Genomic DNA, 23,881 nt, shown 5'->3' with positions numbered 1-23,881 from the left:
GAGAATGGACTCCAGGATGACTACTATTATTCTCCCGTAACCAACAGAAAAAAAGTTCCCTCTGAATTAACATGATTTCCTATCCCCTCCTCTAAAAGTAGAATCAGGAAGAGTACTCCTGACGTAACCTGATTTCTGAAAAGTTTATTTAGAGTATTTCAGATGGAAAAAAAAAATCAAACACATGGCATTTAAAATGCAGAGATGTATGAATTTTGCAGGTTTTTTTCTGCTTTTGTAGGAGCATTTAATGATAATTACAAGTCACACTTCTGATGAAGCTTTATTTCCAACATAACTTCAAAACATGCAGGATTTCATAGTGTTGACCCTAACATAATTTTAGCTTCAAATACTCACACACAGTATGGGAAGAATGGGAACTGTCACATGGACAGAAATGTTTGTGCTTTCAGTGAGCACAAAAATTACAAGTCCTCAAATAGCCCTGGACAAAATTGCCTTCCCCATCTTATCGCAGCATGTAGAAGCATTCCCACAATTTAAAAAATACTGCTAATTTATGGTGCAGACCTCTCAATTAAATCAAGACACACTTGTAAGATGGTGTCAGAAGAGCACAGATGGCACGGTGGCACGTTCCTGGACAGGATTTCTCCCCTCCTGCCCCAGGTGCCTCAGCAGCTCCCACCCATGCAGAGCAGCTCTGTCCCTGCCCAGTCCCTGCCAGGCCAGAGCAGTTACTGGAACTGTGACAGCAGCACTGCAGAGAGGCAAAGGCCATGAGAGTGGACTGCAGGCTCAATACTGGCATTTTGGCAAACCTGGGAGAACAAAACATAGAATTTTCCCTTCTAAAACTGAAATGAAAAAGGACTAACCCCTTACATCAGAAATCTGCACTCCAGGGTAGGCACATTATGTATTACACACATTTGCAACTCTCCTAACCACCCTCCTAAAAACAGCCATAAGCACATCTTGTACGCAAAAATCAGTGTTGCAATTTGTGGGTGTCAATCCTCCACACGAGAGCACTGCCAATTTGAAAAGGAAAATACGGCAAAAAATCTCCTCTCCAACGCTAAGTACTAGCTCATAACTAGAACCTCAGGTGCTAGTGGTGCTGGATCGGGATGTTCTTTTCCGTAGGAAAGGCTGAAACTCCACCTAGTGCATGCAAGAAGCATTGCTCAAGTTCGGTTCAAATCAACTTCTCATTGCTGAAAAGAATGCACTAAACATACCTGACATTTTCACATTACCCCTTATATCCATTTTTTTAAAGAATAATTTCTTTTTTAATATACAACACTGAAATAAGTATTCCAAATTTGGATTAGACATATTTACCTTAAACCTTCCATCTGCTTTCCATTCTCAAAGGTTAGATCTACACAGTGAACTAATAAATTCTAACTCATTTTTGATTTCTTCACTATTTTTGGCAAAATTATTCATAATATGTTCCCACTTCTAACACTGCCCAGCAGCTTTCATCACATATTATTAGCACTTATTGTTATATCGACCCATAAAACAATTCTGCAAAACCTACAGTAATCAGCTATTTCCATCTACATATCAGAAATAAATAATGCACAAAAAATTACTTCTTTGTATTGTTCTAAAAAAGATACCAAAATTTTTTGTTCTTAGATAAAATTCTTCAAAACATTTGAGATACCACTTTAACTTCAATAAATGGAAAATATATTTATCAGGAAATTACATCCATAGATATTTCAAGAGAAAACAAAACACAATTTAGTAAAAGGATATAGTATGACACTCAGTATTTTCAGATGGATTGTGTGAAAAGACGGCTATCTTAAAAAACACGATTCACTATCACTGTAAGTACAGTTATTGATGGTCTAACATTAAATCCTGAAAAGAAAATGGAAACCTTATATTATTTAAGATGAGATTAAAAAACTCAGTATATTTGATTACGCATAAGCTTGAGTTTGATAGCTTTAACACTACAGCCTAAGAAATAATTACACCAAATCCTCATCAGCCTTTAGAACACTACTTCAAATTACAGGTGTGCTGAGGTGAAAAATTGTAGTGCAATGCTTACATAGTATTTCACCAAATCTATTAGAGTCACCTGCTTGGTGGAAGCATCTAATATATATTAGCATTACATTAACTGCTGCACTTGCTGCCAGTAGTCTTGAGCAAATTTCATATGGTTTTTTTTGGTTTTTTGGCTCTCATATTTCACGTAGAATACAATTCTTTAAAAATCATACAAGGTAACAAGACTACAGCACTGAAAACAAGAAGGACACAAAAGGAAGAGTAGAAAAACTCTGCTTGGGTCATCAAGGTAATTAATCATGATTACAAACACATTCCTGCTAGTCCTTTTTTTTTTCCTAATTTGTCACCAGTACAAAACTTCATTACATCATGGAGCAGTGCAATGTTTGAAGCCACCCTGTACTAAGGCAGTTTCTTTAGGGATATAGTACATCTCTCCATTAGCCACTATGTTGATGACAGGTGCACAGAATCATTAGGGTTGGAAGGGACCTCTGGAGATCATCCAGTCCAACTCCTCTGCCAAGGCAGGGTCATCTGGAGCCGGTGACACAGGAACGTGTCCAGGTGGGTTTGGAATGTCTCCAGAGAGGGAACGACATCCCTGGGCAGCCCATTCCACTGCTCTGCCACCCTCAATGTTAATAAGCTCTTCCTCATGCTGAGGTTGAACTTCTTGTACTTTACTTTGTGGCTGTGGCTCCTTATCCTGTCCCTGGGCACCACCCAAAAGAGTCCACATGCCAATGTGGAATGGGCACTGCCAAACCAGCACTGCCACGAGGTAACATGAGTCACCCTCCTCTGCGCAGTCAGGGAAACTACAATTTACTGTAGCAAATCTGTCCATCTTCAGGGAATACAGACCCAGTATCAGTAGGGCTCAATGGTATCTTCTTTACCTCTAGCCCCTCTTTCTGCTAATCTTTCCTCATTTTGCCTTTTTGAAAGGCAAAACTGCTTCCAAGAAACTGTAATAAGTGAGTGTCCTGGGTTTAGGATTGTGAGGACCCCTTTGAACATCATCTCCCCAGAAAATGAGATGGAACTGCTTTTCTGGTTATTAGGTTTTTTTCAGAATACATTAAGCTCTCCCAAAAATTTTCAGTAAAATAACAGCATTATTAGTTGTCCCTGTCAGAAGTAAAACTTTTTAGTACCTTACTTATTACTTAGAATTCAATCTTCCTCAAATCAGACTAGAAAACTTCTAGAAGTTAGCTAAAACTTAAAATCTCATCTACTTGGTTCTATACACTATGAAAACATGCCTCATGTTTGCATTAAAAACACAGTAGTTCCCTTTTGCTCTCTGAAGTCTTTGTTCTCTCTTACAGCCAGGAGTACTGATTTCCACTACTGCTGAGGGAAAATTTGTGCTGTTTTCTATAAGGTGTTTCCTTTAAAAATTTCTGGGTTGACATTCCTTTTTAATGGAAGTGTCTATGACTGTGGAAGACTTATATAGAGCATGTGCTATCCATAGCCAAGGATATATTTTTATTTTTGGAAAACACAGAGCCTTTTGTAATGTCTGTATGATCTCTCCATAGAGACATAATTCTAGAGATTTGGGTCCAGAATACAGATGCATCTTTTGCAGCTGCTAAGATCTATTTTAAAGACACAAAATCATTATTTTGGAGTTGTTGGAATAAATCTTTGTGCTTATATACTGTAAGCAGCAGAGTCTGGTTACAACTTTAATGAAACAGAAAATCTTCCATTTCATTTTACTGTTCTGACTGTACAGACAAGTCTACTTTGCATTTCCGTCTGAAACATTAACACATTTAGTCAGTGAAGTACATTACATAAGCAAAGTTAATCTTTGAATTTGTGACTTTTATAAAAGTTGATAAAGATTACCTGTTTTTTCAATATTTTTCTATGCCACTAGTCTGTGCTATGGTACTGACTTTCATGTTACAATCAGTTTGAATGTCAAAACTGCTAGAATAATTATTTGTCTTATATCTGTAATGATGAACTGATATCTGTCCCCCACATTTGTATTAAATATCACAAGAATTCCTATACCAGCTAAGAAAAGTGAGAATGTTTATAATACTGGTATGAGACAAACACCTTTACATATATTTTAAGAGATATGTGTATTTGCACTTCAACAATTCTTTGTACTGGGGGAGTGATTATATTTGTTCTTGACTTTGTAGTGAATGGATACATCATGTATGAAAAGTTATAATGGCTGTAAACAACCAAGTCAGAGTGAAATAAGCATATCATATCTTGTGCATGCACGTGATACAGTATATATTTACATGACACTACCTTTCCAGCAGAAAATTATGTGACTACAATTTTTAAAAGGTACACTCTTTGGTACAAATGGTGACCTTATTCTAATGGACAGTGTATCTCTTTTGTATCACTCTTTTACTATCCTTAAAACATATGCTAGTAATTTTGTTCATACTTTTTTCAACGCCGCTACATGCACACTAGGACTAGAAACTGTTAGAACACTAATTTATCTGGGTTAATAAAAGCCAAAGCACATTCTTGCTAAAAAATATTGAATAAAATGAAGAAGTTCATGTATAAAATATCTGATATGCTTCAAGGCCTGTAAAGGCAGTAATTTGGGTTTTTTCATTCTGGCACAGGCACAACTTAAAACTGTCCAGTCCATGCCAATGAAGACAGTGCAAAATTCCTACACAGTGCCATATTTACCATACTTAGCTCCTTCATGACCTTCATGATTTCATTAAGAACTACAATGATGTGCAGACTTCTAGTGAGAAAATGCCTGTTGTGACATGGGGTGTGCTTTGGACATAGCACAAACTGGTCACTATTATGTCTCAGCAAATGCTGCTGCACTCCTTCCAAAATGGAATCCATTAACCTACACAGTAGTCCAGAGGGCCATGAGGGTTTATTAAATAAGTGTACTGGGTTTGGCATGAAATAAACCTGCTCTAAGTGAACAGAGTTTACAACATGGCTCACAAAGAATGTCTTTGACTTTGGAAATTTGAAGAATGACTTAATATACTGAGAATATACAGTTGACCAAGCTACATGTTTACCAAACTTTCAGATTTGTAACAGTCTCAGAAAAGCAAAAGAACTGAGTACACAGTTCCTGCATTTTTCTTAGTAAACTTAAGTTCATTAAGTGTACTGGATAGGAAGAAACCTCATGGATTGTTTCCAGTTGCCTGCTGTTTCAAAGATTTTTTTTTTAACTTCACAATATAATAAACTTTCTTAAAATTAACTATAAATAATGAGCCCAAAATCTGTCAAAACACTTTTCCAAGTCCTACAGCTACAATGGAAAGAGTGCCTTTCAATTTCCAGCGCTCATGTGTTCCAAACTAGTTTATTGCTATTTATTCTTGTACCAGTATTGGCATTGGCATTTCCCTCCTCAGCGTTTGCTGCCTGATGTTTTTACAGCGACCAATCACATACCCTCTCTGCTTTCATTTTTCAAGACCAAATAGATTTTGCTCTTTGAGACTACACCTATACTAGGAAGATATAACCCTGTCACAGGGCCAGGTGCTGGCCCAGGGTTCCTGCTAATTCTTATGCTTCCTGGCACAGTCAGGCCTTTGCTAACCAGCATCTCCCAGACAATGCCAGCACACAGTGTAGGAGAACAGCATGGAGCAAAAACTGCTCCTAATAAGCAGCTTGGACTCAGTTACCCTGCTATGGAAAGCAGAATTCAGGACTGTTGATCGAGACTGAGCCACACAGGAGTCCCTGGCCTGTAGTTCAGAGAAGAAAACCTCATTAGTCGTTAAATTCCTGATTTTACACTTAGTGGTGTTTTATTGCATTCATTTTCACTATGGGAGTTCAGAAGGTCATCTGGTTCTCTAATGTGCAGTATCCCATTGCTCCCCTGTGCTGATAAGTATCCAACTTTTTGTAATGTATTTAATTACAGCTTTCTTCTCTATGCCAAAGCCACTAGTGACAACATGAAAGGTCTTCCCCAGCACTAAGGCTTGAGGAACTCATGTAGGAAGTTGATTACACCTTTCCCCTCTTTTTCTTTATTCAATTAATTCTCACAGTTTCAGTTTAACCAGTAATTTCTGTTGGTCTTCTGTAATTTAAGCTTCTGCAAAGAAGTTAGGGATTTTTTTAAACTAACCCTTAGCCATCCCTGCACAAAAACAAGTTACTTAACCCCTCAGTCCAATTGGTTTTGCCTATTTGTTCCCTTAATGCCTCAAAAAATAATTCTGTCCGTAAAGACTGTTTTCAGAGCAACTTTGCCCATTAGAAATTAGGATTAGAAATTTGTGATGGAGAAAAGGCAAATTTTTTTGGTAAAAAATACAAATAGGCAATCATGATTGCAATAAGGAAATACAAATAGGCATTAGAATTACTATTTTTCAAAATTTTTCTAGCAAAGTGAATGCTATTAACAGCTTTTACACAAATATTGAATGTCTGAAAATATTAAGGGTTTTTAAAATAAAATACTATTACAATAATTCATTAAATTTTTAATAAAAATTATTTATTATGAGCTATTATTATACTAAATACTTGTTTTCCACCAAATTTGGGACATAGGAAACAATCCAAATGACATCTCCAAGTTGTTTTATTTTACGAAGACTTTTGCTCTCAAAGGCAATGTTAAATAATATTCAAGTATCATGAAATGATTTCATTCTGAGACTTTTGTTTCCTACAATTCTCAATTAGATGTTATTTATGCCTCTTTGTGTTCAAAAAATCTGTAATAATGTCACAGCTTCATTAAGGGATCAGCTAATAAAAATAACAAATTATCTACAGCCCAGAGGTGCTGAGCATATTCATTAATTAACACGTGTAAACTGTCTGAAGATGAATGCACTAAGTGTTCATGAGTTATTTATAAATATAAGACACAATATCAACATCAACAAGGGACCAAAAGGGAGGAAATGTGACAGGACCACAATAAGCCTGGGGTCTGTACGCAGATGGCACTAAATTGAAATGAACAGAATTACACCATTTGCATCATCTGTGTCATCATTCATTACTGAAATTGTCTGAGAAAAATGAAAGATCCAACTCTAATGAAGTGCAACATAATGGTAATAGAAAAATTGAGATGCTTATCATGTAGTTACTGCTGTATTGAATCCCACAAAAACATTCTTCAACTTCACATGAACTTGCTGCCTGGGCTCTCGCAATGTAGTCACAGCAGCACAGCTCTCAGACAAAATGTAAAATATATAGAATCATAGAATATGCTGAGTTGGAAGGGATCCATAAGGAGCACAGACTCCAACTCCCTGCTCCTCAAAGGACTGCCTACAACCAACCCATATCACTGTGGGCTTTATCCAGATGCTCCTGGAACAGGCTTGGTGCCATGTCCAGCTCTCTGGGGAGACTGTTCCACTGAACAGCCCTGCTCTGGTTGGAGAGCCTTTTCCCAATGCCCCATCTGAAGCTCCCCAACCCATCTCCCTGTGCCTGTGAGGAAGCCATAGACTGCAATGAGCTCACCCCTCTGCCCTCTCTTCTCCAGCCAGGACAAGCCAATTGACTTCAGCCACTACTCACTCACAAGTCTTGCCCTTGAGGATTTTCACCACTTTACTCTTCTTCCCCTGGACTCACTCTAACAGTCTGATGTCCTTTGCACAGTGTGGTACCCCAAACTGCACCCAGCACTCAGTGAGGTCACCAGCTCACAGTATGGTGGGACAATCACCTCCCTGCACCATTCTCAGGGCTGTGCTATCCAGCCTGGAAACCTACACCGAGCTGCATGCTACAACAGCTGCACATCTTATGCCTGCAATAGATCCAGCCATAGCTAACCCTGACAGAACAGCAAGAAAATCTAACGTTTAAAAAAATTATATGTATGTCAGTCTGTTTGTTTCATAAATTTCAAAATAGAATAGACTAAGGGTAAAAAAGCAACAGACTTAGTGACACCTTAGTCAGGTATATCTGCCTATCAGTATGCTGGAGAGAATAATTGTATTTAACAAAAGGAAAAATTGAACAATGAAATAAAGCTTTTTTTTTTTAATCCAATGTCAAATAGTCACCTTTGTTAGGAAGCAAATATGGTTAACTGCCTATACTTATATTTCAATATACTATACTTCTATTTCAATTATGTACTTCCATAATTACTTCTTACTTTAAAATAGCTACAAATTCCACATATGCAAGTCCTTCTGCTACTTCAGCAGTGGCAGATTGGTGAATGCTTCCTCTTCTCTGCTAGTATAAATTCGCAGGCTTTGAAAGCATTATTAGTGAGAATTATCACCTTCCCTAAATTTAGTTCTATTTCAAATTCTCTCAGATAATTGTGTCTACAGTTTAATGATCACTTCCTGCTTTATAATTCTTTTGTATCATTCCCTCTGGCAGGAAAAGTTAAATATATCATGATAGAATTCTTCATGTACATATTCTGTGTATGTGAACTGACAGTCCAAAGGAGTCATACTTTAATAAGTCCTTCATGTTCTTCCAAACTCTTAGTATGAGAATCCAGAGGAAGCAAGAACAGCAAAAAAGCCATGGACAAAGTGTCTTGAAGAACATCAATCACTGAATTTCTCTTCAAAAACAACCCACACTACAATTGCAATTTGCAGCTAACAACTAAGTAGTAGACTTTCCAAAGAATATTAAAGAAAGAATTTTGTCCTGAAAAACTTTGCATCAGTATTTGAAGCTCTCACAAGAATAAAAGGCTTTCTAGAAGTATATCCTGGAAACTATGTCTGTGCCTTAGAAAGGACACAGAATTTGCCTAAAAAAATCCCATGTAATTTGTTGGGAATTCTTTCTAAATAGGCTGTGTGGTTTAACATTCCAACTCACAGCTGGAAGCTCCTATCAATTTACCCTGTTAAACCACTGAATCTTACTATTGATACCTCTCCATGTGGCTTCTGCTTCTCCCTTCATTTTTTCAACATTCACTACAGACAATGTCGAAGGAAGCAAGTCAGCTCTGTGAAGACACCACATGCAGTCTATATAATTGGGCTAGACTAAACGTTTGAGGCTTTAGAAAGAAAAGTGGTTAAACAGCCACTCTTGTTGAGATTAAATCTTGACACAATGGTCTTCATGCAATAATTTTTAATCTCCTCAGAAAGTTAAATTTTATATGGCTCAATTCTCAATTCTATTCAATTCAATTCTGGACCAGACCTAACCCACATTTAAGTCCATGGAAAGTGAAGATTGTGGTCTGCTTCTCTCTGATAAAGCCCTCTGTTCCTTCCCTAACTGCTAAGTGTAAGTTTTAACTGGTGGCAGGTTCTCCTTTGAGTAAGGACTTTAGACAGTAGGCAGCCATTCAGTGGATTTGGGGCATGAACAAACCCTTACCTAAGATGGTATCAGAATCCCATTCACAATACTAAATATATCTACAGCATTTTTTTAAGTTTATGATACAATAACATTGCAGAAGTCTAACATTCTAGGATCATAGCTATTCTATTTCAAAGTCTTTTATAAATATCCAGTTAAGATAAACACATGAACAAGCTATAAAACAAAAACATTCATATTAATCTAGAAGTAATCTAGAAACACAAATTATGACCAAAAAGTCTTTTGCAACATGGTCAATATTAATAAAGCACTTTATTTTTAATAAAATGTAGCTTTTTAGACATTTTCAATGAGTACTTGAGATTAGTGTCTGAATCTATACACTACATTTTTAACTAATTTTCACTTTTTGATATACAACAATGTTAAGAACAATGTAAACAATTATGCTCCTCCCAAGTTACTGAGGCCAGATATTCACTACATGGAAAGTTTTCTATGGCCACTCAATGATGTCGATAAAAAATTAAAAATCAAACAAGGATTAGATAAAACTAAAAAATAATTTGAAGAAAAGTAGGAGGAATTTGCTTCACATCTACAGAGCAAAACCAATTTGTTAAAAAAAATATAATCATCATAGTGTTGTAATCTAAAAATGAACTAATATTGAATGCAAGGACACTAGGCAATTGCACACATTGGGAGAAATAGGCATTTGAATCCTATCTTCAATGTAGAGGGTAAACTATTCTAATCCCTTAGAAAGATCCCATACTTTGTCTACCTAAAACAGTAAGAAATCCAAATCCTTAACAGTAATAAATATCATCTTTCATAATCACATGACCAAGTATCTGAGAGCAAGAACACCTTAATTAAACAGGTCATGACTCTGAAGTTATGTAGCAATTACACTGAAACTGAAAGATGAACAGGTTAAATGAACACTAGTGATTAACACTGACCAACTTTAAACATTTAAAGATAAATGGGAAGTATATGTATACATAGGAAAAAAATTACTCAGATTCCCACTCAATAAAGATACATCTGGATTCTGTCAGTAATAAAACATTGTGTGGATTTCTTTTGTGAAAGCATACTACCCCCCATATCAAACAGAAATCCTGTTAATATGTATTTGGTTTACAAACCTTAGGTATTTTATTTCTTGCAGATCTAAAATGCTAAAAAGGGCTTGTGAACTACATGAAACTAATTCTCAAAAAGCCACAAACAGTAATACATATAAATTGACTGAAATTGAATTAGTTACCTGAAACCCAGGCTTTTCAGCAGATCTTGATGCTGAATGATGGCATCTTTATAATAATTCAAACTAAGGAAGTTTTAATTTTTGAATACCTTGTTTGTAGTTCATAGGTGACATCTTGTTTTAACACAGAATTTTTCACATTTATTTAATTTTTTTCTTGAATGCACGGAAGTTCAACATCTGCTAAAACTGTCTACACAAGTGCACTCACACTAAGCTGAATAACTATCTTGTCTGTGCATACAGTATTTCATATATCAACAGATGCTAGCCATGCAAATTCCATTTTTTCACACAGCAGATCTAAAGAGCAAACAGATATTAACCCAGATGCAAGGCCTTTTTCATTTAATTCCTAACCCTACCACTAATCTGTTCCTTGAAGGCACTAGCTAAATAAAGCTCTAAATAAACAGCTGAGGGGAGGAAAAACACCTTGGGAGGTTTGCTGCTTTACTCTATTACTAGCAATGTCTTCATTATTTATATATATAGGCACTGGTTTCCAGCCACTGAAGCTGAATCTAGATAATTAAACATTTATACCATCCCCTGCTGTGCCATAATGTCTAACTGTGTCCAAAGAGTCCTAGGTGTGCTGTTACACACCTGGGACTGAAACTGAGGAATTTGCTGAGCTACCTTTGATAAAGGTCTACACCTGGAACTTAATAGCACATGGTAATGTTTCTGAATATTGCAACAGGTGGCAAATAAAACTTACTGCTCAAGAACTGTTTCATCTTCTGGTTCCAGAATTGCTATTTGTAATTGCTCTTGCTCTATTGATTTGAACAAAAGTGAAAATTTATTGATGTGCTATAGTTTTTATTGTTATAGCAATGTTTCCATACATGTTTTAAGACAAGATTATTTTAGGATAGCTTGAAGAATAATTTCAAAGGAAAATTAATCTATTTTGAATAATTTGAAGTTAAAAGATAAAATTCTATTGCCACCAGGATGGGAAAAATAGCTAGCAAAACAAAAACAGGTCACTCCAATTTCACCAGACTCTCTCTAAATCACCCCCAGTGCTTTTCAGAAATTCAGTACACCTAAAACCAAACCAGCTACTTCTAATTTCTGTACTGTAAAATTATACCACCATAGTGTATATGTAAAGGACAAGGTTTATAGGAAGGACTAGCATGTTTTACACATACTACTGAGGGTTAAAAAAAATTATACAAGTTTTTGGGCATTTAAATGCTTGTTCATCTAGTACAGAAGTACAAATATGACTGAAAAAAGAATTTCAGACTCACTCATAGTCTTTTTTTTTTTTCTGTATTTGCCTCTGTTCTTAAGCAAGAAACATATCTGAGTGTGTTCTTTAAGCACGGAGCATAGATAATGAAAGAAAAGTCTCCTTACATGGATCTAAAACTCCATGTAACTATTGGATTGACATAGCTAAGACCATTTTAAAGCTACATCATGTGAAGAAGTTGTCTTATTTTTATTCTCCAATTAAATTTCAAGCAGAAGCTGGAAAAGGAAATTGGCAGTTCCTAGGAAGACATTTCCCTTTCCTTGAACCCTGTGGAGGATAAGCCAATGATCTGTGCATGAGAAAATAGGTTAATTGCCATTTCTGCCATTGCAGAAAAGGCAAAAAAGAAAAAAAAAAAAGAAGAAAATAAAAAGTGAAATCCTCCAACATCTCCAACTCAAAAACTCAAAGAAGTTAATATAAAGTTGGACTATGGGCTACAATGTAGTGTAATCTCCCTGTTCTTTGACTGTGATGGCCAGCTGACAGTGTGTTTTGGTATGACAGTAAGGCCCTAAAAGTTAGCAACACATGAGGTCTAATTCAGAGAAAACATTTGTATGCCAATTTAACCATTAGTAGGAGGTATTTACTATGTATTGTCTTCACCAGGATTTCAGGCAAGTTTAAGTCTGCTATTTGCAGATTTAAAAATCTATGTATACTGACTACATTCTATCATGTCACATCATGGTAGTCCTGAAAACACTGAAAAAAAGCTGCATAACATATTTTGAGTAGAGGACATGTCTTGATTGCAGGATAATTTTGACAGGCAAAAGGAGAACCTAGTATTGAAATATGTTTGGCAATCTAAATCCAATTTCAACCAAGAAGTTTGTTCACCTTCTGCTACTGGAGGTGCTTTCTGTTAGTGATCAAGGAAACAAGAGTGCAGTCTGAATGCAGTAAGATAAAGGAGAGCAACTAAGACAAATGGATATGTGAGAAACAGGATCAGAGAACAGGCTGGGACAAGTGGCCCAAGTGGATTCAGGAAGATCTAAGTTGCCAACTCTCTGAATGACTTTTAGAGATCCCAATCTGAAAGACAATACGAGCTGAGGAAAACCATTAAGCTTCCCACAGCAAAGAGGTATCTCAGAAAACAATCCTATGTAATAGATGGTACAGGAGACTTTTGTCAGAGATATTCTAAGTATAGGAAATATTCTACATTTTATAGTGAGTCTCTTTAAAAAAAAATTGATTTTTTCCAAATTTCAATGATCTGGAAATTAACATATTTCTTTGTTAAAAAAGATACACAGACCATACAGAGGCCATGAAAATCTTGATGAGACTGAGTCTGTTTCTTCATAAGACAGAAAATCAGCTTGAGCCAAGTGTCAAGAACGGGGGAAGAGTTTTCCCAAGCAGATATTTTCCAGTAGCAAGAAGGCAGAGGTAGGAGAAGCAACCTATGGCTTCTGCAAATATTTCTCACATTTTTTCAGTTCCAGATGAGAAAGTTTTCAGGTGCTGTGGAGGTACAGAACTACAACACTGATGGTTTAGAAATAATACGGAGCTTGGTGGGGCCCAAGACCTCTTCAGAATGGCAGAAGTAAAATGAGAAAAACTTTATCTCTTTTTTAACAGTGAAATTTTCACAAAAATTACAGAAAACATTATCATCAACACCTAGGTCTCTCCTGACTGGAATAACAATGTTGATTACTTTTGAACATGGTGAAGTAGAACTGGGGAATAGGAAGTTTTAACTGCAGTAAGATAAAGGGATAAAGAATAATGCCCTATGATAATTGCTTTTTTATCCTTTCTACTGTAATTTTATATGGAACTGTTTTAGGAAAAAAACAGTTTTTAGGACTGGTGGACGTTTCAGAATCGATTTTTAAATACAAGCTATTTGTCTGTGTCTTAAGTATTTCAAAAGTAATAACATTAGAAAGGTAGAAGACTTACTTCAAAGAAAGTGCCAAATATTTTATTTCCTTGCACAGGAAATAAAGACAGAACAAAAAGCAAGTTCCCCTTGCATTCTTCCTCAGGTTTATCCTGTATGAAATCATGAACAGTTTTGGTGAAGGCTTTGATCTGTAGCAGTTTAAAACAGATTCTCTAATAACAAGTTCCTGAATCCACTGGAAAAGAGGAATGAACCAAAAACGTATCAGAAGCTCTGAGGGCCATGCCACTACTCATTTCATGTCAGTACAAAACTTCTCACTTGAAAATAAACACTGAAAAATATGAATCAATGAATCTAAACCTCAAATGTCCATAACAAAACACTCCACTGGAATTTTATCAGCTTTAAAAAGCCAGACAATAACCAGCAAGGGGAAGGAACCCCATTTTCTCCTGCCAGCTCTTTCCAAAAATGTATTAGGTTGCTTACTTATTTGTTGTCTCCAAAGTATCAGTGGTTACTTTAAAGTCATGGTCTCCAATGAAAGGTAAAAAGTCTATAATTTTATTTAAATTCATTATAAAATTCAGTAAAAATTTAGAAATTCTACTACTTTTGCATTTCCTACTATTTAAAATAAAGATATATTTTTGCCCAAACTGTATTGCACTTCCTAGTTCCTCATCAGTTTAATCACACTTTCCCTGATTTTCAGTGATACAGTCACAAAATTTCAGTATTCCAGCTAACAGTGTTGCTCATTTCAATAAAGTTATTTGCTTAGGAATATAATTGTCAAAATATAAGTAAAAGGGAGATGATCCTGTGTACTTTTTTTTTTAATTCAACTTCATTTTTAACAGTCTTAATTTACTCTAGGTTCTCAAAGAAATCTCTACATCATAGTCACATTTTGACTGAAAATTAGTGACAGAAATGCAGGAAATCTTTTAAAAGGTACCTTTGTTTCTTAAAGAAAAACCATCCAAAATTTGGAAAAAATCACACTATTTTTCAATTTTGAAACATCAACTGTTTCCTTCTGAGACATGATCTCTTTTAATCTTAAATTATTCCTTTCTGGCACACTGGGGTCTCAATTTTGTAAAAGTACTTCTTTATACACCTGACTAAGGAAGGACTGAGACATTAATGAGTCACTCCCATGTTCTGTGTGGGAAGAGGCACAGTGAGTTGCAAACGCTGAAGGGCTATTTAATATCGTAGAACCAAAGAATGGTTTGGGATGGAATGAACCTTTAAAGCTCATCTAGTCCAACCTCCCTGTCATGGGCAGGAACAGCTTCAACTTGATCGGGTTGCTCAGAGCACCACTCCACCTCTCTTGCCAACCTGTTCCAGCATTTTACCCCCCACACTCTAAAAACCTTCTCTCATGTCTAAGTAAACCAACCCTCCTTCAATTGAAAACCATATTCCCCTCTTCCTATTGCAGCAGGTCCTGCTAAAACTGTGTGTCCTCATCTTCCTTTGTAGGACCCCTTTAGGTGCTGGAAGGCTGCTATAAGGTCTTCCCAGAGTCTTCTCTTGGGATTGCTCAGCCTGGAGAATTGTCTCAGCCTTTAATCATAGGAGAGGTGCTCTGATTCCTCTGAGCATCTTGGTGGCCTCCTCTGGACTCACTCCAAGGTCCATGTCCTTCCTCTGCTGAGGACCCCAGAGCTGGATGCAGCGCTCCAGGTAGGGTCTCGCAAGTGGAATAGAAGGATGTGTAGTACAAGTTCCCTTCTGTGCATGTTTAATGGTACAACACAAAAACACAGCCAGGATCCATGTCTAACTCCATAACCCACCACCATTAATAGCACCAGGAAACTGCTCTGGTTGTCCCAATTATTCAACTCCATGAGCAGTCTCAGCTTTCCTGGCAATCTTAATCAAAAGATGCAACAAGACTTCTAAAGGGGACACACTAAAATATATTTCTAACTCTTTACAGACCTGATGCTTTGAATACATCTCATTTTCCAAAGTTATTTTTTAAATTAGGTCAACAAACCATCAGCAGTCACAAAGTATTTATAGCTTTATCTAGGAGCATTTTCCATTGAACTTGCCATTCTATGGTTACAAAATACAGAATAGGCCTTCTAAGATCTGGAATTCAGATCTTCTACACTAACATTGGAAAATGAAGGATAAAAAATAATATTAAGGCTTCACTGGGTGTGTTCATCTACTGGTAAATGCTGTAGCATACTAAAAATTACTGTTTATATTGAAGGTACCTATTTTGATACATTATACTGCATTCAATACACCAGAGCTTTTAACCTTACAGTTAGAACTAAAATATAAAGGGAAATACCACTGCTGTTCTTTCTTTACAATGTTTATAGTTGAGAAAAAGTTGACTTAATATAAGCATTGTTTTTTCTGCCTGCTAAAACATCTATTTAAAAATCAGCAGAAACAGACGTTACATAAAGCAACTTAAGCCACTGTCTTTTTTCATGGAAAAACCACACTAGCTGATTAGCTAAAGAAATTCCTGTCCCTTTCCTCCTTAACATATGTACATGGTAAAGCCAGATAATAATATAAACTTCACATGGTTTTTTAATTTTATTTTCCAGGTGAATTTAGTATTTGACATGGCTCCAGCATGGATGATATCACAGGCATCAGTTGTTGGACTGACTGTGGGAATAAGCGCTGTTAGCATGCATCAGTTACTTGCAAGGTTATACAGAAAGGGTACATTCTTCAAGGAGAAAATTATTCCTTTTCTTCATCTGCTTTTTCTATTTGACAGCTACCTCTGTATTCCACAAATTGCTGTTACTTCACGGCTTTTGAACTTTCACAGCCTTTTAACTGTGAGAAACGCTGACGAAAAAGGCCAAAAGAAAGCTGGGTACCCTCCAACAGACTGGGCCACCAGGAGATGGCCCACCTCAAATGTCACTTGCCTGCTACTAAAGATATGTCCTCGATGGCATCAACAGCACACGGCTTACAACTTCTGTGTGAAGCAAAGTATTTCTGAATCATATGTGCAAGTCAAATGTTAGCCTTGACATTTTTATCAGGAAGAAAAAATTACATTTTACTATACAAAAAAACCATTCTCTGTATAATTAACTAAAAGTACACTAACTTTAAAGAATTTCTTTACTCCATCTCAATCAGGAACTTATTTTTCAAGCATTACAGAGGAAATTGCTCTTGTAATTTAAGTTCTTTAGAATACAGCAGAGAGTGTGATGGACAGATTTACACCAGCTCATGTAGTTTTTTCAATTCTCTTATTTAGAAACCATTACACTAATTTGGTGAAAATATTGAAACCTACCCAAGCTCATTCCCAAATTCAGATTTATACTACCATTTTAAACCTGGCTAAACTAAAAGATTAAGGTAAAATATTTTTTCTATGTGTATTATTATCAAGACAAACAGAACTTCAATGACATGCATAATGTTTAACATTATTTCAACATTATGCTGAATACAATATGTGCACTATATTTTAGGAAAGCCTACAAACCAGTTTGGAAAATAATTTATATTAGTGGATAACTCTACGACATTGCTGGCATATTCCTAAACATTTAGGATAAATATGTTTTCTTAATATTTACTGGTATCTAACTGTACTGTCATTGACAATTAGAACTGAACTACCATGCCCAAAAAATTACAACCTAAAATGTGGAGAGCATTCACATCAGTGATACAGAGTGTGAAAATCATTATGATCACTTTATGCCACTTCTACAAGAACACAAATGAATTTTATCAAAGAAACACCTGTGACACAAATGACATCTCACTATTTTAAGCTGTGCACATATATTGCAAAAGCAAAGGAAAGGCAGGGACATGCTCACAAAAGCTGCAAACAGAGAGGAATATCATGCATACTGTTCACAACAACTCACAGGTTATTAGTAAGCCATTTGAAAAACAATTAAGCCTTTTATGCCAAGCGTTGCTTTCATTTTAATGACAGTAATTCCCCTTGCCTTCAGTGGGAATTACACCTGTGTAAATGAGAGCAAATGTAGGGCAGGAAATAATTCGACCATAAAAGAAAAGAACTTTAAACAGAAAAAAGGCTCTAACCACTTTGTCCTCCTGGAGTTCATATCCACGAAAGCAAGGAAGAAAGGACAAGGGGAAAAGAAACACAAATAAGGAAAGAGTCACATCCATTTTAAAAGTACGTACTAGAAATTTTTAGTAAGATAAACAAATATCAAAATAAATAACATATATATTTCTTTTTTTCCCTCATGGTAAAGGAGATATAGTGAAAATAAGTAATTTTAATAATTTTCATGATCTTTTCATGAGTGAAATTGAGACTATCTTATAATAAAAAATTGTATTAAAAATGCTCAAAGGATGTAAGTTTCATGAAAATAATTTGCGAGTCATTCCTGAATTATCTTCACAAAAGAATGGGTCATCTCATCAAAAGGATGCAGCATTTAGCTCATACCTTGGACCCCAACACTGCAAATGATTAGCATTCATCAATCCCTTGCACTTGCAAAGAGTTCAGTGAAATTAAGAATGTTTGTTTACTACAGACAACTAGAGGGTATTCAAATGGCAAAACTGCATGTTAGTCACTCAAGAGATCTGTAAAATCCTGGAGTTATAAAGCACATGGAGACAGAGTTTGTCACAAGTGTTTACTGCATGTCATGCCAGCTCTATAACACATATAATTTCCTTTTCATACCCATCAATATTGTATACAAATATTCCTATTGGCTATTTTCCTTGAAGAAATTGTCTTCTTAGCTATCTAAATTGTAAATGGAACAATACTTTAGAAAAATGTTTTTAAATATTTTTAATCAAAAATATTCCCTCTTTTACTGAATAAAGAATGGCAATTTTTATCTGGTATTTTAATTTCACATGCCAATACAGAGACTAAATCTAGGCACTTGGTTAAGCATCGACTGTGCTGGGAATACAACTGCTTACCAAAAAAGGGTAACAATTAATTTGTTGTTCCAATATCTATATGAAATGTAACTTTATAACATGTAACTCTTAGAGAAGGCTTAGGTTCCCTCCAATCCTAAAGTTACAAACAAACAGGAGAGAATACAACAGAGGCCAAACAAGACAGTCAGGCAATAAAACACAAAATATACAAGGAAAAACTGAGGGAGATAGGCTTGTTTAGCCTAAAGAAGGCTGGGATAGGGAAGGATGTGGGAAGACAGAAACTACTTGCATCCCTCAACTACTTGAAGTTTAGCTATAGGAAACACAAAGACAGAATTTTCTTGAAGATGCACAGGAAATAAACAAAATATGACAATTAAGGTATTGTATTGCATGTAAGAAAGAAAGAAAATCACAAGAGTTGTTAATCACTGAAAGAGGTTGTCTAGTGGGGTTTGGGATTCACTCTCTTAGGAGGCTTTTACAATTCAGTTGAACAAGGTCCTAAAAACCTCAACTGACTTTGAAGATAATCCTGCATGGAGCAGGAGATTGGTCCAGAAAAACCTCCACAGGTCCCATCTGACCCAATTTATTCTATGATCCTATGTTCAGTGGCAAAAGATTAAAGCATTTTAAAGATGCTATGGGTTTTAGTGGTATTCTCAGTTATACAAATAGTAAATAGCATAGGAAGCGATCTAAATCACAGGACATCCATGCATTATCACTCTGTGGGCAGAGACATATTTTTCTGCTCAGTACCAGGTGGTCTCATATTTTCCTAGCAAGGTTTCCTGTCCCACTGCAGTAAGAAAGAAAGTAGTGTTCAGAGACATTTTGTATGGAAACATCTACAGCCTTGATTTCTCATCCTCACTTCTGAAGAAATACACTCTACTATCCAAGACAATTATAATCCATATGTATAATTCAAAATACTGTCATTCACACTTTGATCCTAACAGTAACCAAGACTTAATTCACACGATCAACCTATGTTGAATAATGTCCAGGATAAAGAATCTCTTTTCAGAAACAAGCTACAAAATATAAAGATATGTGAAGAAGTTCAATACATGCCACCATACTTTACCAAACATCTATGACTTCCTCCAGCCTCTCAGCTTCCTACACACACACTGTCAAACATTCTTGAGTTCATAGCAATACACTGCAAGCAATTACATGATTGAAAATCTGAAAGACAGCCTAGTCAGTCATTTCAATAGCAAAGACATGAGAGAAATCATTCAATTCGGTTTTCAAAGAACAGGGGTATTTGTCCTGTTCCACATGAAAATGCAGGTATATTTTAACAGTGGTTTTAAGGAAAAAGGCCTTATCTCCATGAGTATTCAGACACACAGAAATGTTAGCAAAATAAGTGGAATTCCATGCTATACTCAAATAAAAAAAAATGAACAGCCTAGAATGAGTCAGTATTTACCCCTTATACTTTTTTTAAAAGATCTATTACAAGGTCAGTCTGGCATCTGACTGCATGAGCCAAAGCTGCTCTTCAAGACTGTATGTTTCTCATTTTAATTGCCTAAAATTGTAAGTCTGGGTAAAACTGTATGTTCTTCACTGTATCAGGATCATAACAACCTCTAAGGTTTACGAAAGCTTTACAGTCAAGAGTTCAAACATGTACCCTCTGTTGAAATTTAGACCATCATTTGCTGTTTATTGAGATCAAAAGAGCTATCAAATGTAAATAGTTTCAAATAAATAAAATTAATAACAGAAATAGTTTGTGCAGTTGTCATTTGAAGGACTGATAATATCCACATAGCTTGCATTAAAATCACAGGGGGTTTTAACAATCAAGAGAATCCGAAGAATCTGAACAGAAATGCAGATTCTGAATATTAGTTCTCCTAGGTATTAGTTTGCAAGTAAAGTAGTTTGCAAATAAAGTTTACAGGCTGGAAAGGAGCAATATCTCTTGATTCAAAATGGTAGTTTACTAACTGTTTGGAGGAATCCTTTCCTCATGCTTGCAGTGTTATGCACTTTTTTGTAGAGAAATGCAAAGTCAAACCATATCTCCTAAAGACCAACTTACTTGTATGTAATAACAAATCATTGAGTTTATTTCCAATCCCAGTGACTTAGAAAACCTGACTGTGACAGACTAATTCTTTGGTGCTTGCTAATTCTCAACAGAATGAAAAGGATTATGCATTACAACAAGTATGCTACAGTTTCATGTCGCAACTCCGTACAGATCACATTGTAAGTCCAGCAGTTAGAATCATTCAGTAAAAGGAACTTTGTGTTTTTTCAAAATCAAACAACCCCAGGGAAATAATCAGAATGCAAAGTTTGCACTGAACCAGGGGAACTGAGAGAAGTTCCCTACTTACACCTTGCATGTTTCCCATGTTGGTTTTGGATGTTATAAAACTACTGAAAGTCTCTTACTATTGTTCTTCAAAGACAAAGAAAGAAGGATATTTCAGTGGATCCAAGTGCTAGTAAGTTGCCAAATACCCTGAAAGAAGGTATTCAGCATTCATTAAGTTAACTTTCCAAGCAAGCATTTCTTTCTTTCTGCCATTCTGAGGTGCTAAAATTGAGATCCACTGCACAAAATGTTGTATCAAATCTGGAGGCTGTATTTTTCCAACATTTTAGCATTTAGATTTCTCACCTGCATAAACATCATTCTGCTGTCTACTGACTCATTCAATGTATATTTCCCTATATAAATTAGCATATAATTTGAAAAAAGAACAGGAGTATATTTTATATATCAGTGGTACTCTTATTACTAAGAACTATTACTGCTTGCTCTCACAATATTTTTTATTTAAAATTTAATCAATCTGAAACTGTTCATAAACATAAAAGATGACTGTTCAAGGTTTTTTTACTCCCTTGAAATTTAATCCCCATTTAGCTAAATACACCATTCACCAAGATAATAAATTGTACAGAAGAAGTGTTACCATTATCATTTTTATTTGTTTGAGCTAGAAGGAACTCCCACATAATGATAATTTTGTACAGCTTGAACTGAATGCTAATGCCTATATATTTAAGGCACTTTAATGAAACTGAAAAAGGAATAAATCATCCAAACATTTTGAGAATCCTAATCTAATGCTCTGACAACTGTCAAAACATTTCCACTCCCTACTCCTACTCGTGGCCATGAACCTTGTAAGCAGTAGTCAGCCTTGAGACCTTTGAAAGAGGAGGATTCTTTGCAATTCTCCATCAGCTGAGGTGCATGCTGCTAATACTGGTCTGTAGTAAACAATTTAGGAGGAGAATCTGGAGTAAAACGCAGGAGTTATGCTTGAAATTTGATATTATGAAGATCTCAGATCCACCAAAGAACATTTCAGACAGCATAAGTATCACCTTATATGAGGTCCAAAGCAGACATTTTATATATATATATATATATATATATGCATATAAAGTCTACAGAGACCAAAAAAAGCAAATTTAAAATAGGAAGTTAATAGAAGTTATCTTTCAAGAAACTGAAGTTGTATTCAGAAAAGAAGAGAGATAAGAATGAATTCTGGTAGACCAAAATAGTTTTAATAGAATAATCAGTGTAGGCACAAAGCAAGGAGACTGCCACAGTCTTTCTGAATTACACCTTTTTTGTTCATATTTGCAGTGATTAGGAAGGTATTTACTCTAGAATATTATTTTATGCAGAATAAACTCAAGGACATACTTTGAACTAATATATCAGAAAGAGAAGCTATAAAGTGAGTCAACAAAAAATATTTTTTTAATTAAATTATAGTTAGCATAAAGAATCTCAAGTCTAAAATAATTAGTAACTGTAATACAGTCTTTCACTGATAAGAAGTATAAAAGTTGGCAAAAATACCAAAATGTTTTTAAGGAATTTCAACATTATATCAATTGAAGAATAGACAATTGAGTCTGACATCCGCATTGGACAGATTTTTAGAAACTCAAATACACAATAAAATTAGCAAGTATATGAGTAAATTATGATGAAATGTGGAGAAGTCAGAATGGATTTAGTAGAGGGAATTCACATCTGTTACATGTAATAGAATTCTTTCAAGCAGTCACAGCAAAAGTGAGAAAATGGGATTTAGTCCTACTGCTCAGTTGGGATTACATGCTTTTAAAGAATCTCAGCTGCCATGGAATAGGAATAAATTCATCCATGAGAAAACTTAATTAATGAAAGGACAAGAAAAAAAAACAGCAATAAATTATCAAGGTTTTTTTAAGCAAAAGTTTTTACCAGCAAAGCCTCATAGGAGATCAGTCCAGAAATACTCTGTTCACCTTATTCATAAATTATCTAGAACAAAAATGAATGAGGTGCAGAAAAGCCTCACACTAAATTAGCAAAAATAATAGAAAAAATGCCAGCTGAGAAGTGTTGCAGAACAGTCTCAGACTGAAATTGAGAAGTTGATTTACTGAAAGACAGATTTGGGTTAGACAGTAAGAAAAGCAATCTGTGGTGAGCATGGTGAGTAGGAATTACCTAAGACTCTGGAAGAATCTCATTGGAAATCTGTCAAGAGAAGTCAGACATATATCTATCTGTCAAGTTCAAATGATCCATCTCAAGGAGAATCTAAATGGTGTATCAGAATATGTCATTAGGAAATGAAGCATTCTTCCTAATGCTATGTTTCTAAGGATGTAGGCATAATGACTCAAATATCTGTCCTAATTGGCTTTTATAATCAGTTGAAATGAATACAGAAATTATCTCTCTTATTACTAGCAACATGACTTAGTCAGTTATAAAAAAAAACAAAATATGTAAATCTACTGAAGGCAGCACTTTTAAGATACCTTAATGAAAACCAAGGCGATTTGACACATTTACATATAATATCAGTTACTTTAATTATCAGGAACCATTATTAAATTTTTATAATTTTTTATTATTTTATACTTTGTTAATCAAAAACTTCAGTCTGTTATTTAAACCTACTTTTCAATCTTAGGCCAAGAAATACATAACATGCATACTATTGTCTCCTACCTTACGAAAGATAATATTTACCAATCGCATGGTATTTGTAATGAGCATATTACTGAAAAAAATGACTTATGTAACTAAATTATATAAAAATATTACATTAATAAACATTAAAATAATAAATTGTATTGTTTACAAAATACATATTTTCAAAAAAGACTAGCATAATACTTCTTGAAT

The 23,881-nt window shown here is 35.3% G+C and overlaps 1 protein-coding gene across 6 annotated transcripts in view; it reads right to left on the bottom strand.

Moving 5' to 3' along the window:
• RIMS2 (regulating synaptic membrane exocytosis 2) overlaps positions 1-23,881 on the bottom strand; it is a 445,769-nt gene that overhangs the window by 332,980 nt on the left and 88,908 nt on the right. For 2 of the 6 annotated variants that reach the window (XM_030967156.1, XM_030967175.1), the window contains one exon: positions 17,851-17,862. The exons of the other annotated variants lie outside the window; for them this stretch is intronic. In XM_030967156.1, coding sequence (XP_030823016.1) covers positions 17,851-17,862 — 12 coding nt within the window. The remainder of the gene's footprint in view (positions 1-17,850; positions 17,863-23,881) is intronic. 6 annotated transcript variants of the gene reach the window in all.

The sequence above is a fragment of the Camarhynchus parvulus genome, chromosome 2 (assembly GCF_901933205.1).
Source record: "Camarhynchus parvulus chromosome 2, STF_HiC, whole genome shotgun sequence".
Classification (NCBI taxonomy): Eukaryota; Metazoa; Chordata; class Aves; order Passeriformes; family Thraupidae; genus Camarhynchus; species Camarhynchus parvulus.
This window is presented reverse-complemented; position numbering and strand designations above follow the sequence as displayed.